This window comes from Barbatula barbatula (assembly GCF_947034865.1).
Source record: "Barbatula barbatula genome assembly, chromosome: 2".
NCBI lineage: Eukaryota > Metazoa > Chordata > Actinopteri > Cypriniformes > Nemacheilidae > Barbatula > Barbatula barbatula.
In genome coordinates, this window is record NC_136767.1 from 13,684,015 (window position 1) to 13,698,506 (window position 14,492).

The following is a 14,492-nucleotide window of genomic DNA, read 5'->3' on the forward strand; positions in this document are numbered from 1 at the left end:
ATGCATGTGTGTGGTGCTGATGCAGGGTACATCTGCACCACACGTATGCTACACTATGTACTATTTGAACAATGTCTTTACTAAACTTCTGCTTTTTAAATGAACATTGCTGTCTATATGGGGGCAGTCAGCAAGCTCACATGGTTTTTATGCTTCACTGGCAGTTGAACTCATTTGTAAAATTAATAGTTTGCAACATAACCTCTACAAAAACTAGTTAGAGACTCGGCACGCTTATCGTCGAACAATCTTTGTCAGAAATATGGAAAAATCAAAGTGTCTGGATAAAGAACTGTGAGAATGGCCATCATTCGTGGAAAGTAAGAGAGTAAGAAAGCTGGGGGTTGAAAATGCACATATAAGGTCTCCACCACCCCTAACCTCAGGTCTATCTGATAAAGCAAGAGAATGTTTTATCATGCTTTGCTGCTTTGTTAGCGCACTGGCAGGTTTTTAATGAGCTGCCGTCATGACCTTTCACTATACTGGTGGTCATGTTCTGCCCTGCCAAGGTTGTTCGGTGGATAATTGCCTCTTGTCTGAACTGTTTGTCTACTTATGCATGTTTTAATACAGCAGTTTTGTGTCGCGTCCATGTGCAGCGAGAGGGTGTAATTCGCGCTATGTTGAAGGCGAGTTAAACACGCTGTTGTTCTCCACAAATGACCAGCCATTATGCACCGCTGTTGCTGCTTGTGCTGTTTGTGTATGAGAGGGTGGAATGACCCGGGTCGCCAAACTTTGCACAATGAAACTCATTCCTCACGGTTTGTGTTTGTGGATTTGCTCACATACACTCTTGACACATGCAAACTCGCACAAAGAGGTCAAGATTGACACTCGCAACCAGAAAAACAGCAGCGGTAACTTTGTAAACAACTGCTGAAGTACATGGATAAAATGTATACATTACTGTTTATGGTTCTCACGTTATAAGCAGGTGAGGTAGTTTGAATTATGGATCACGTTTTTCACACACATTTACTGTGATTAATAACTGATGGGTTAGGATTGGGGAATGTTGTCTGTGATCTGATTATCCCCCGGCTAAACTCAAATATATTAAAATGAAAAGGAATTTTGCAAAGGTCACCTTAGATCACAGCACCCATCTGAGAGAGCTGGCGGGTTATGCGGAGGTGGGGAGGGAAGAGTCAAAATGCCTGCGGCACGGTGGGAACACTCTGACTGGTATGTTTGCTGTTCGCTTGAAGTTTATATTAAGTGTGTTATGACTGCTGCTGTAGGAGTGGTTTGGAATGAAAAGGTACATGCGCTGATCTCTGGTGACAGAAGACAGAGCTGTTGTATATTATGTGGTAGGTTAAAGGATATTTCAAATAACATAAATCCATGTCTTGCAGCCCTATTATTGCTGGGTCTCTTTTAATTGGGTCTGCCGTAAGAAAGAGTCTCATATATGTGTGAAATCGAGTAAAACGCACATTTGAGATAAGGTTTGGATGACACGCTTGATTAAAAGACTGGTTGAGTTTTAATGAGTTCAGTGAAAATGTGTGTCAGAGTGACAGATGGTAAATATCTTGTTGCTCCTGTTATGTTAGGAAAGGATCCAAAATGTGATGGAGTCACATTTGCAGCTCTTCTTACAGTAAGCTTGTAATATACAGCAAAAATGGTCAAACTTGTTTGTAGCAGAGGCGACATTTTAATTGATTTGTTTAGAAAATATGCCAGATTTTCTTCTACGGGGTAAGTGAGAGAAATTGGTCTGTTTTTGGATAGCGGGTAGTGGATAGTGCTTTTGAAAAGCATACAAATAGTGATTAAACACAATGAGGCAAGAAATTCAGAGTCAATTCGTTTTGCTTAACCATTGAAAGCACACAGCCCAGGTGTGTTACTTGAACTGGATGAAAACAACAGATTTCAGAAGAATATGTGTTTTTATCTGTTACATTTGATATATATGATTCTTGCTATATATATATATATATATATATGTGCGTGATTGTATTTATATTATTTTATTGTTTCTTTGTATGAATTGTATTATGTCCATTGTATCGTTTATCTCAGTCTCTAATGTTGTATATTGGATTGTGTCCTCTTCTGGGTTTATCATGATAGATTATATTCATTTTACAAGTGTAAATTGTAAACTAAACACTAACACTAGCTCGGTTTCCAACCAACCATGAAGAGAATCTTCTCAAAATGTGCAAAAAAGAACAACTGCAAAATCGTTTTTTTGAGCGGATGATGGTGGTATTGGTGACCTTGTAATAAACAGTGAAACAGCAACTTAGTCACGTGGATCTATGTCAGAGTTTTTTCCACAAATGTTGTTCCATCTCCCATAATTTGCATGAACTCCTTTTTCGTAGTCAAAAAGCAACTCAAGCAAGCAACAATTGTTTTTTGTCATTTCCATCACTCATTTTTAATGCAATTCTTGACGCTGTTTTTACACACACTTTTTTATGAAAACTACTACTCCTAACCAGGCACGATGCACTATTGCAGCAAAAACCAACAGCTAATCTAAACAAAACTGATGTTTAACATAAATAAATGTAAACATCAATAGTGAAACTAAAACTTTTGGATTAATAACACTTTACTGTGGGAACACAAAGCAGATGGATGAGAAAAATGTTCACACCTGATTTAGTTGCATTTAGTTCTGAGGACTAAGGTAAGGTCTAATTTCTATTTTTTTCTTTTCCTTTGTAGTGTAAGGAGGAGTGTATGGCCCATGTTGCTCTAGGAGCGTGTGTGCATGTGTGTGTGTGTGCGTGAGTGTGTGTGTGTGTGCGTGAGAGTGCGTGTGTGAGATGCTGGCCTGTCTGCCAGGGCCAGGTGATCTCTCCCTTCAGCTCCAACCCCACTCGCAGATGAACACTGGACTTCAGAAATGTAAGTACAAACATAAAAATACATTTTTCAGCGAGTAATTCAAAATGTAATTTTAAACCTTTAAGATTTTCTATTCTTCAGAACACTACAAGGGAAAATTTCATTGATATGGCTCATGCAATAACTTTTTGTGGACGAGAATAATGAAATTTACTGTAGGTAATTATTCATATCGCAGATAATCTTCTTGTGCCATAGCTGTAAATTGTCATCCGTATTTGCATATATTTGCAATAATATGACATGAAAAAGATGTGTCACTGACTACATTTATGACATTTTGGCTTGCTTAACATCTTCTGGTCTCTTAGCTGTTTTATCATAATTGAAAAGAGCACCATGAACATCCTCCCTAACAAGTTTTGAGGTCTACAGAAGGAAACAAACCCACACAGGCTTAAAATGAGAGTGAATGCATTGAACACAATGGTTATTTGGATTGAACCACCCTAATGCACCCGTTTTCCTGACTCACAGTAGTCTGAAGTGAACCACATAAAAGTATTCTGTCATGTTCTATGTGTGTATGGGGTGTGTCGGTTTTAATACAGCAAATTCAAACACCCATTGTCAACCGTGACATTTAAGTGCTTTTAATAAATGACAAGATGAAAACAGAGATCTGTAAAAGGCGATAAATGACTGACGATTGGTTATAACAGAGAGAGAGAGAAAGAGAGAGACATTGAGACACGGAGGGAGAGAGCGCAGTCATTTGTACGCAAAAACATTTTTCCAGTAACAGATTGTCAAACCCCTGGATTTTTATCTGGGCGGTTTACAAGGGGCGGACACCTGCTGAACCTCAGCGCTCGCACACAGATAGATTGAGGCTGATAAGTGGCATACAGAGACTATGAGAAATTGAGAGTCAGACAAACAAAAAAACTGAGTCAGTGCAGGAAAAAAAGGATACATGCAGACAGAGAATCTTGCCTTTTCCATCAGTGGTCAGACATCCTGTCAGATTAGCTCTCCATCAGGATGACAAATTATGCCATGGAGACGCACGGCCGGGGGAGTGCCGATGGCCTGGAGAGTGATGAGTCTCCTATCGCCTCAGGAAGACCCTCATCAGGCAGCAATTACTGAGAGACTGCAGACACGTCTTTTACTGCAGGAGAGAACCGAAATCACAGATAGACCAGAGTCTGATTCCTAACTGTTGGATATGAAAAGTGACAGAGGCATATTACTAACTACAGAAGGTGCTGCGAGAGAACTGGTTGGAGTGAGAAACTGGTCCCATATCTCTGCTCACGCCTTGGTTTGAGAGATTCGCATACAAAGCAGAATACACTGGAGTCATGCCCTTGACTTCCATTTCGCTTCAAGCACTTAGATTTTATATCAGACATATTTTGAACAAGTGGTGGCCCAATGTGGTGCCAGAATTGCTTGTCAAGCAAAAGTAAACAAAAATAACAAACGCTTGTTCTCTGTAAGGTCGCAGAAGGACTGGAGCCAGTCCAAGCATCTCGGGTTGTATATTCTTTGGATAGATGTTTAGAATTCACAACACACTCATAAGGGAAATTTAGTGGCTCCAATTAATCTAATCTGCATTTCTTTAGACTGCGGAGAAGACCAGAGTATTCGGGGGAACATGGTCCAACGCTGACACAGAAAGAACATACAGAAATCAGAAAGAATGGGCTCTGGGTTCAGCAGAGAAACAGGAACCTTCTTGCCGTAAGGCAACAGTGCTATACACAAAGCCAAAACATTTGCCTTTAATCTGAGGGTATGCTTGATTTTCCACGTCCATGTACGTCTCTCGCACAAATGCGTCCGCACAGCTTCCTGCGCGCGGACAGGGTATGCAGACGTAAATTGCGTCATGGGACGGCATGTGGACGGAGGGACTCAGCGCCGCCGCTCCCACCACACGCATCACGCACTGTGCGTAGGGCACCAAGTGCTGAGGGGGCACCAAAAATAGCCTGATGAATTTTAATCTAATATTATTTCATTAGGCTATAGAAAAATAATTAGGCAGGCATATTTTAGCCATGTATATGTAAAAAAAAACGGCCGAACAATCCCATATCACCCCATCCACACCACCACCCGCCCATGTACGGTCCGCGCGGCAATGTCTGTTGATCGCGCGTGCGCCTGACGCAGTTTGATAGACGGTAGCCTAGGCAACTTATTTGGAAATGGCCCCGAAAAGACAGCAGGAGTCAGGATCAGAGAAAAAAAGAAGAAGAAACTGCGAGATGATGCCCGTGCATCACTTGCAGGTAAGTCCATGTTTAATCAAATTAAATTCAGGAAATGTGCTTTAGCCTCCTCGTTAGAGCGCTCGTCTCCCATTCGGACCGACGTCGGTTCGAAGCCTGTGTCGAGCGGGGCGAGTAACTTTAATTTCGGTGCAGCTTGCAATCTGAATTGAGATTTTACTGTTAAACATTGATAGTTTTTTGTTTTGCTATTCTGTTTACTGAAGAAAAGTTTGCACCTTTAAGGGGGGGGGCATCATAATGGAATTATGCTTAGGGCACCAAAATGGCTAGCAGCGGCCCTGGACGGACAACACCTGCGGCTTTAGACTCAAACTTTAAATGTTTGAATATTGAATATATAAGTCCAATACTGTGGTCTTGAAGTGCAAAACCAGACACCAAATTGCAAACCTAATGATGCTAATTGAAATAAATCAAACAAAATCAGAATAACACATCTGAAAAAAATCTTAAAAATACACAGCAATAATTCTGGAAACAAAGTAAGTCAGAAAACACAACCATACAAAAAGAGAGTGCAGAAATGTTTGCTATTTGGACGAAACTAATGTCAATCAAGATATTCTGGAAGAATTCCCAATACTATAAGGAAATTATGCAATGATAAAGAGTGTATTCATTTTCATTCAAAGACGATATTGCGTTTTCAGATTTGTAATTTTGATTTTGGAGTTTTGCGAATAAGTTAACGTTGGCATATAAAGCATTTGTGTTTTTCCCCCGATTGTGAAGGAAAATAAGATGCTTTGTAAACTGTGTGGAGACAAACTCCAACTTTAGTCAAACTTTTGTCTCGTTTTTATTAGTTGAAGAAAATGACAGTATATTTGTATTACAGTTTTCGTGATCATCTTGTTTTCGTCAGTGAAAACATGTCACTGACGAATCATCTTCGACAAGTTTTCGTCAACGAAATTAACATTGCAATGTAGGTCCAACAATGCAAAATAATAACATGGCATAAGCATGTCTGCTACTGATCTCAGAATGTGATTTGGAAATGTCTCATAGAAATATTATGTGCCCATCATCTGAAAAGTTCTGGGATGAAGCACAGGCTCATCTGTTTAAAGCCCACGGCATTAACTAATGTGATGATGCAAGTGCTGTTTTAAACCTCCCGTGGCATGTCATTAACTGCCCCTTCAAATTCATCTGTTCCCTACTGGGGTCCAGATGTTACCGAAGCGCATCTGGCAAGAGCACACGTTCCCTCAGGAGACACAGGAAGCAGATGAGCAGGATCAGGAAGAGCCAGAGTATACCTTGGAATGAAGGAACACCAGCCATGGAAGTAGATTAGGGCAAAATACTTTATCTAGTTTTTCTTTTTGTCTCTTTCAGAGGGATAAGTTGGAAGAAGGGATGGTTTTGAATGTAGACAAATACATTTACATATGACTTTCATGCATTTGGAAGACACTTTATGCAAACTTACTGTGCATTCATGGTATGCCTTGACCGGGCTGTGTGTTCCCGAATCAAAGCTTTGACCTTGGTGTTGTTAGTGCTGTATTTTACCAAGATGAGCTATAGGAACACAAAGAGATGAATAAAACAAGGAAGATTTGTCTTCTTGAGGAATAACCCTATAAACGATATACGGACACCCACTCAGATCTGCTGAGAGGATTTTAAAGTGTGTGAGTGGGTGTGTTCAGAGGTTAAGAGGCATTTAGGAGATGTGTATGGTGTACTTGGAAAGAAAGAGTTGGCAATAGCTGTGTAACAGCCCCGTGTGTGTGTGTAATAGGTCTCCTGGGGTTTGCCTGATTACTGTGATCCTCAAATCACTGCTGATGAGAGCGAGAGAGAGGTTAGTGAAAAACACTGTTTTAATGATAAATCCCAGAGAAGCGAGTCAGAACTGGTATCAAGCCTGACCGTGAAGAAAAGCTCTAGAGATGTCCTTCAGTGAGATGCATACAATTATATGTGCATGCTTACATGCCACCTGATGCACTGATCCTTCGAGACTGTAGCCTACCAAGGTCGCTTTTGAAAAGGCAGTTTGCTAAAAAATCAAATAAATGCTTATATATATATATATATATATTTGTGGACAAATGTACAATTGTGAAATAGAAATAGAAATCAAACATTTATGATACATTTCAGACATGGTGCTTCTGACTTTTTTTTATTGTTATGTGACCCACTGACCCATGCCCTTTGACGTATTAAAAACAACCTGTACGTAGAAGTTGGTAAAAACACAATTTAATCTTGAGAAACACGTTTTTCAGAACTTGCTTTCGAAAACGGACATCTGCCTTAGTTTTCGTCTGTGTTTATTTGATTAACCCAACACTTCCCAACACACTCCTCAGTAAAGCTGCATGGCCGAACATGACATTACAGTTGATGATGTGGTTGAGTTAGTTGCGTCACTATTTTTAGGAAGTTACTCCCCAGAGCTGACCTGCTCCATCCTCTGCCTCTGTCCCCTGTGTTTTGCAGTGTATGCATGGCAGCGTTGAGATTGTGTTGTGGACTAATCCGAACTCGATTGACTCCTCATTACCAAAAGCCAGCCTTCCCCTGGATGTCACTTCACAGGGGAGCTTGTTGCTGACACACAAAGAGAGATGCAGGGAATAAACAGTGAAAACAAGGATAGAATCCCTTGTGACTTATTAGGAAAATGTGTCTCCTCTTCCTGAATCCTTTATCTAGTCCTGTGGTGGTTCATTTATTGGGCCCAGCGTGGCTCTTCCTCTGATTTCCCTTCTATTTCCTCTCTCTCTCTTTTAAAGAGGTGAGCGAATGTAGGCGGCTGGTGAAGGCAGCTGACGTGCCCTGAGATTGGCAGGAAAGCTATTTAGCAAAGAAATGTCAGGGGCCATTTTGTTTAGTCAACAGCCCACATAGAGGGCAGAGAAAGACAGTTGAGAGATGAGTGAACAGCATGACAGTTGGATGTGTGCGAGGTGTTGGAGGATGCAGTTGATGATTAGGCGGCCTGCTGTGGCTCCAAACAAGCATTCATTTCACCAGAGACGTTAATAACAAGATTGGCTTAATCAAGATGAACATAGTAGACAATTCTTTGTTGTATTAGTTGTTCGGCGCAGAATCTGTGGTTACAGAATTGTGTACAAAGCTTAGCACTTTCCTTAGAAATTCAGTGGCCCTTGTTTACTACCATGTATACAGTCCCCTTCATGTTAATTTATTCAGTGCTTTAGCTTATAATATACAGTATGATAATTTGTTGGCAACCAATAAGACTTCGTAGTCCCAATGACGCTGTTGCGAGGTTTTAAATAAATACTACACCCTAGAGCTGGGACCAGGTGGATTTCCCCCCTAGATTTTCCTTAGGCCTCTCCAAAAATATCTAGTTGACAATTAGAAAATAATGTTTCTTTTAAAAAGCATTTCTAGATGTATTGTGGCCATTCCAGTCCAGTGTCTGTTTCAACTAAACCAAACCTCAGGAGTGACAGTCATCTAACAGCAACGTGAAAGATTGACGGCAAGACATGAAAAGTTTGATAAAAAGGTTGTCACATAAAAAAATAATCTTTAAACTTTTCCTAAATGCATGTACAAATATTATTTTTGTATTGCTTAAAAGTGAACTGGGTGTTGCAATATGCTTTTCCAGCTACAGAAACACTTATCAAAGTGGCTTTGTTCCATTTGTGTGAATGGTTCTTTTGGGTGTTAGTTGGGTTATGTGTTATGGAGAGTGTGGTGGGAAGTGTTGGGTATCTGTTCAGTGTTTGTCAGGGGCAGTGTGAGCCGTGAGCAGTGACGGAATCGGCTCAAACTGGATGAAAGAGCTCAGTCACAGTGCACAGGCTTTCTATCCTCTCACTGGGGAAGAAGGGGCCAGGAACGCATGCTAATACTGTGTGTGTGTGTGTGTGTGTGTCATATCAGTGTGAGGGAAGTGCAGGTGGGTACATCAGAAGTCTCCCTCCTGCTTTTCTCCCCTCGAGTGATGAAAGCTTGTTTTATACAAAGACCCCCTTTCAGCAGGCAGACAGCAGCCTCACAGAGAGCACTTATCATCCTCAATGTCTTTCTCTCTAGCTCTCTCTTCCTTTGTTTTTCTGTCTGTCTCTCACCCGCTCACCTTTCTTCTCATCCCATCACATCAGAGGTGTCATGTCAGGTGGGAATGTTTTTCTTTAGTGCGCCACTGCTCTGCCTGAGAGCGAGTTTATGTCGCGAGCGGAGATCTGTACACCTCTAAAACATAAAAGGCAGCTTGTTCTTGAAATGAATTATTTGGCCGGATTTATGCTCGCCATTAAAAGCATTAGAGTGATTGGGAAAATAATGGCAGTGTGTGTGCACATTGGTCAGATTTTGTCTTTGTTTAAAGAATGGAAGGTTGCAGTTGTATGAGTAGAGTACAAGAAAGAAACTCACTTAGATGCTTACCATATGCACTGTTACTTCATCTTTTTTTATGGTATGTGCTGTTGCTGAAAGTCCCACGGGGGTCTTTAAGCAGTGATGGGAGCAGGGCAAAACATGTTTCAATTCACACTCGCAGACAGACAATGCAGATGAGAATTAAACTGACTCACACAGTGTGGAATCACAAAGGTGCTGTTAAATATAAGAAGAGACACTTAACAGAAATTGATGGTGTCTGACAGTCTGTTAAGACTCGGAGTGCTGTGTGTGCGTGTGTCTTGCGTGCACAGCCCCTGCCATGACAGGTTACACCTTGGCATACAGGAAGTATCTAACATCTGCTAGTGATTCTTTCTTAGAAATGTTAAATTTACCTTAAAACAATTTGAAAATTCATTATTTTTACCAAAGGTTTTTAACATAATGATAGTTGTCAGATGTGTTGTCAGCATGATTTTTCATAGGCAGTTAAGTGTCATGTTCATAACGATCCGTATTCCTCATAAATATAATGGTTATTATATGTTCTGTGAAGAGCAATCCATTGGTGCATTTGTTCTCCAGAAAAATAAATGTGTCTTAAATCTTACAAATAGAAAATGTCTGAAGACTGATATTTTCCTGACATCTAAGCCTTAGGAAAATATAAACAGATGGTTCTATATACTGGTACAGTCTACATTTCAGGTTTTGATTGTAAATGTCACGTCCATAATGCGGGAAATACCTTTTTTACTTTGGTTTATCATATTAAGATTTTGTTTATGAATCCCAATACTTTCCTCCATGTGGAATGCTCAAAGATTTAAAGTTTTGTGTAAGAAAAATATACTGACAGAATTGATATTTGCATTTACCATTAACCAGTTTACCCATTGAAATGAAACAGTTTGCATTGGTTTGATAGCCACACAAATCACACTACATTCAAACATTTTCACAATGTGCTAAGGTCTCTGGTCTTCTGACTGTGTAATGGAGCTCTGGTTTGTAATGAGAGAAAATCTGCTTCGTCAGAGCTTTGCTCTCTATGCTGAATAGGCAGGTCATACTTAGTCATAGTCACTTTTTTCAAAGCATAATGTATTTTCTTCTACTTTTTGTCCCTTTTTCCTTATAGGGGACACTACACAAAGGATGAGATCTGCTCAGTATCCAACCCCTGCGGAATTGGATGCTTATGCTAAAAAAGTTGCCAACGATCCACTCACCATCAAGATATTCCCCAACAGCGTCAAGGTCCCTCAGCGGAACCACGTTCGCCGTACTGTCAACGGACTGGACACCGCTGGTCCCAGATACAGCCCCTACCCCTCCTCTCAGGCCCCTACCAAGAGCGGCCTCCTTGCCATCGTTAAAGTGCCCCTGGTCAAGGGCATCATCAAGGACTTTGACGGCACGCGGGCACGTTTACACCCGGAGGTGATTATGAATGCCACAGGCGCCCCATATGCAGCGACCTCGGCCAGCACTTTAAATTTGCACCACCCGTCGCAGGGTCCTCCCAGGGGATCCCAGAATACCCAGGGGCTTCCTCCACACCCTCAGAATCTCCAGACTTTACAACAGCAGCAGCAATCTGGACATCCACACCAAGGACTAAGACACCCACCTGCCGCCTCCATGCCGCATCAACCCCAGGGTCTTCCGAGGCCCCAGACTCTTTCCCATGCCGCTTCTTTAGGCCATTCAGGCCCCCACCCTCCTTCAGCCATTCTACTTCCTCAGCAGCACCTCCAAAACCCACCTCCAAGCCTGCAGGTAGGCGCTAGGAAGCTGCTAATTGCAGATGCCCCTCCTAATGTGACTGTTTCTACCTCAACCATTCCGTTGTCCATGGCCGGAGGCGTCCACCAGGTTCGCCAGGCTGATTTGAACAGCATAGTGCACCAGATAAACCAATTCTGCCAGTCTAGAGCTCAGGGCCCTGGTGGTACGTCAATGTGTGAAGGGCAGATCGCGAACCCCAGTCCCATTGGTCGAAATCTACTCATCAACGCCAGTACGCGAGTCTTGGTGCACGGGGGTAACCCTAGCACACCTCATACCAGTCGCATGCACCCATCCTGTGCTCTCGGCCCTCCAGATAATGCGACTGCGTCTGCACCAGTGAGTGCGATGCCACCACATAACATGGGGGTAATGAACCGCATGTATCACAACGATATGAAACAACAGCATCAACAACATCTACAACATCACCAACATCAGCCACAGTGTAATCCTCAGATGAGGTCATGGAATCAGCATCAGCTAGCTCACCTCCAGCACATCCCTGAGGGGGGCGGACACCCCTGCAAACCCCCACCTCATGACACTGGCCTCCCCTGTAAGGGCATTAACTACCCCTTAGAGATCAGCATGGGACAGCGTTATGCCATGAAGCCCTCCACTCCTTCCCCCCCACTTGCCAACAATAACAGCAACAATGCAATGCTCCCAGGCGCAGTGACGCACTACACCAACGGCCAGTACTACCACCAGCCGTCGGTGTGGGGTAGTATTCTTCCCACGCCCAACAGCGACAGTTCCAACTCACAGGACCTCCCCGTGCCCTTCCATTGTCCTGCAGGCACGGGCAATACCAACCCCACCCCAGGGATGGACTACGCCCCCACAGGAGGAGCAGCCCATTACCGATTAGTAGGGGGTGCCTTAATAGGGCAGACGAATCTGATGCAACCAGCAGATTGCATGGGAGGGGATTTCCAGACGCCCTGCTTCCGAGATCAGAATCTCATCCTGATGGGGAAGATGCACAGGCCACCCCCTATGGGTCGGGTAGTGGTCCCCCCCTCCGAGTTGCAAGGCCAGCACCCAGGGTACAGATAAGCTTCAGCCCACAAGCCTCAGAAACAGTTTCTCTCCTCAGTGAAGTCAGCCAACACACGCGTGTAATCTTCTGTTAGTCTTAACAATAGAACTGAAGAAATTAAATGAGCTCTTAACGATGGAATGAAAATCTCAAGGATGATCGCTAATTCAACAAAAAGAAACTATACAAACCTACAAATACAGAAGAACAGTGTTTCTGAGATATTCTGTGTTATCGATCTTGCAAGTGATCAATTTTTGTTTTGTTTATTTTGCGAGTGCTTTTACTGGAGGAAATTGTTTTATCAGTTATTATCATTCTCCTAGTGTCGAAATCCTAGTACCTGGATCTGAGGTGTTATTTATGAACATATTTCCGTTTCATGCAACCTCCTTTCATTTGAGCCATCTTTAATTTAGTCCTGACCTATAACGTCCAGATGGCAAGTAAGCACTTATGTCTTTTTTTTGCAGTGGGGGAATATGTCAGTTAGTCCTTTGATATTTTGGGACTGTAGCTAAAAGCTCCTAGCATGTGTTCCTATTCAAAAGGAACCCTATTTATCACACTGTCCGCATTGGAAATGTATATATTAGTGTCTCAAATCTATGTAGTCTCAACCTGTGAGCTGTTGTTGGGTTGTAAAGGGTTCAAAAAGCCTATTTCTTCAGACAAAAACATTGAAACTTTCAAGACAAGAGAGTAACAGTAATATATACATCCTGCTTACGCTATGGTCGTTCTCAGTGACCAATGCGAGTGAAGTTTTGTTCAATGATTGTGAAAGATTATTTTCTCTGTTATAGGATGTTTAAGCTGTGCCATTTTAACCTAATCATTATACTCTTCTTAACATAGGAGAAACTATTACTTGAATTTTATAGATGAACGTTGTCGCTTCAGGTGGGCCACATGTGGTGGAGCTGGACGTGGGTTTGCAGGACTAAACATACTACTGAAGAAAGTGTCTGTAGGCTTGTTACTAATATTGTGTAGAAACTAACTATGAACCAAATCAAGGATGTATGATCCTGTTAAATTCATACTTTAGAATAACAAAGTAAAAGTTGCTACTGAATCTTTTGTTAAGTGTGCTTGAATTGACCAAATTGATCACTTGCAAGATCATTTGTGGACTTTTCTTAAGAAAGTCAAAAAGGTGAAACAGCAGATGAATTGCATATTTTATTGTACACTGGCTAATCTACTGTAATGCTGTAACTTTAAAGAAGTGTAATAATTATGTATGAATGTGGCTGCGTGTGGATGTGGGTTCACAGACTTGTGTGTGTGTGTGTGTTAAGGTGGAAGGGGTGTGTGTGCCGGTGAGTCCGTTTGTTTAGACTCGCTGTCTGTTTGCCCCTCCTTAACAGCCCTCATGAAGCCTTAAGTATTCAGTCCTTGGACTTTCCTTTGAAAACAAGCATGATTATAATAAAGGTATAATGATTCTGATTTTGAAAAATAGACTATAAAGGAACAGCATTTTTCCTTGTTTATTTTTATTAACTCAAGCTTTTGTTGAATAGAAAAGCAATTCTTTAGAATTACTTTATAAATGTAAACAAAGAAATAAAGAATATTTTATTGTTATGTTTTATAGCTGTGCGTAGTACTGGGCTGTAACAAAATCTTTTTATTCCAAGTTTCAAAGCTTCAGTTTTACAATTTGTGCTATTTATAATTCTGAACAAGATTTTTGATTTTTTCCTCATTATTTAAATCTTTTTTTGGCAATTTCTGTGAAATGGAGGAAGCTTTTAGAAGTCTTTCTCATATATGTCACTCTGTGGCTGTCGATTGAATGTGTGGCAAGAATCTGATGAGTGTAAGAGTTGTGCTACTCATTTTTTGTAATATTGTAATAAAATAAAGTTCTAATTTATGCTTTCAAATCGGACTCTGTTGTATACTGATTGCTGTGAACAGCTGGAATTTTGACTCATAAACCAGTCATAAACATTCCTCTATGGAAAATACTTTTGTCCAGCTTTTAAGTACCTTAAAACATAATTTGTGAATGTACATTTTTGTCAGTGATCTGGTGTAATGAACATATCAGTGCCTTCTCTTCTCATCATATATGAACTTACTGGAAGCTGGTTCAGGAAATTGCAGACATTTACAAAAATGAATTTGCAGATGTTGTCTAAAGCACCTTGCAGTTTAGTGGA

General features: G+C 41.3%; 1 protein-coding gene across 2 annotated transcripts in view; it reads left to right on the forward strand.

Moving 5' to 3' along the window:
* The window catches only part of fam222ba (family with sequence similarity 222 member Ba), a 39,709-nt gene extending 25,499 nt beyond the window's left edge, over positions 1-14,210 (forward strand). For both annotated transcript variants that reach the window (XM_079480165.1, XM_079480164.1), the window contains exons 2-3: positions 2,698-2,880; positions 10,624-14,210. In XM_079480165.1, the coding sequence (XP_079336291.1) occupies positions 2,799-2,880; positions 10,624-12,335 (1,794 nt within the window). In that variant the 5' untranslated portion in view covers positions 2,698-2,798 and the 3' untranslated portion in view covers positions 12,336-14,210. The remainder of the gene's footprint in view (positions 1-2,697; positions 2,881-10,623) is intronic.
* Positions 14,211-14,492: the final 282 nt, after the last annotated feature.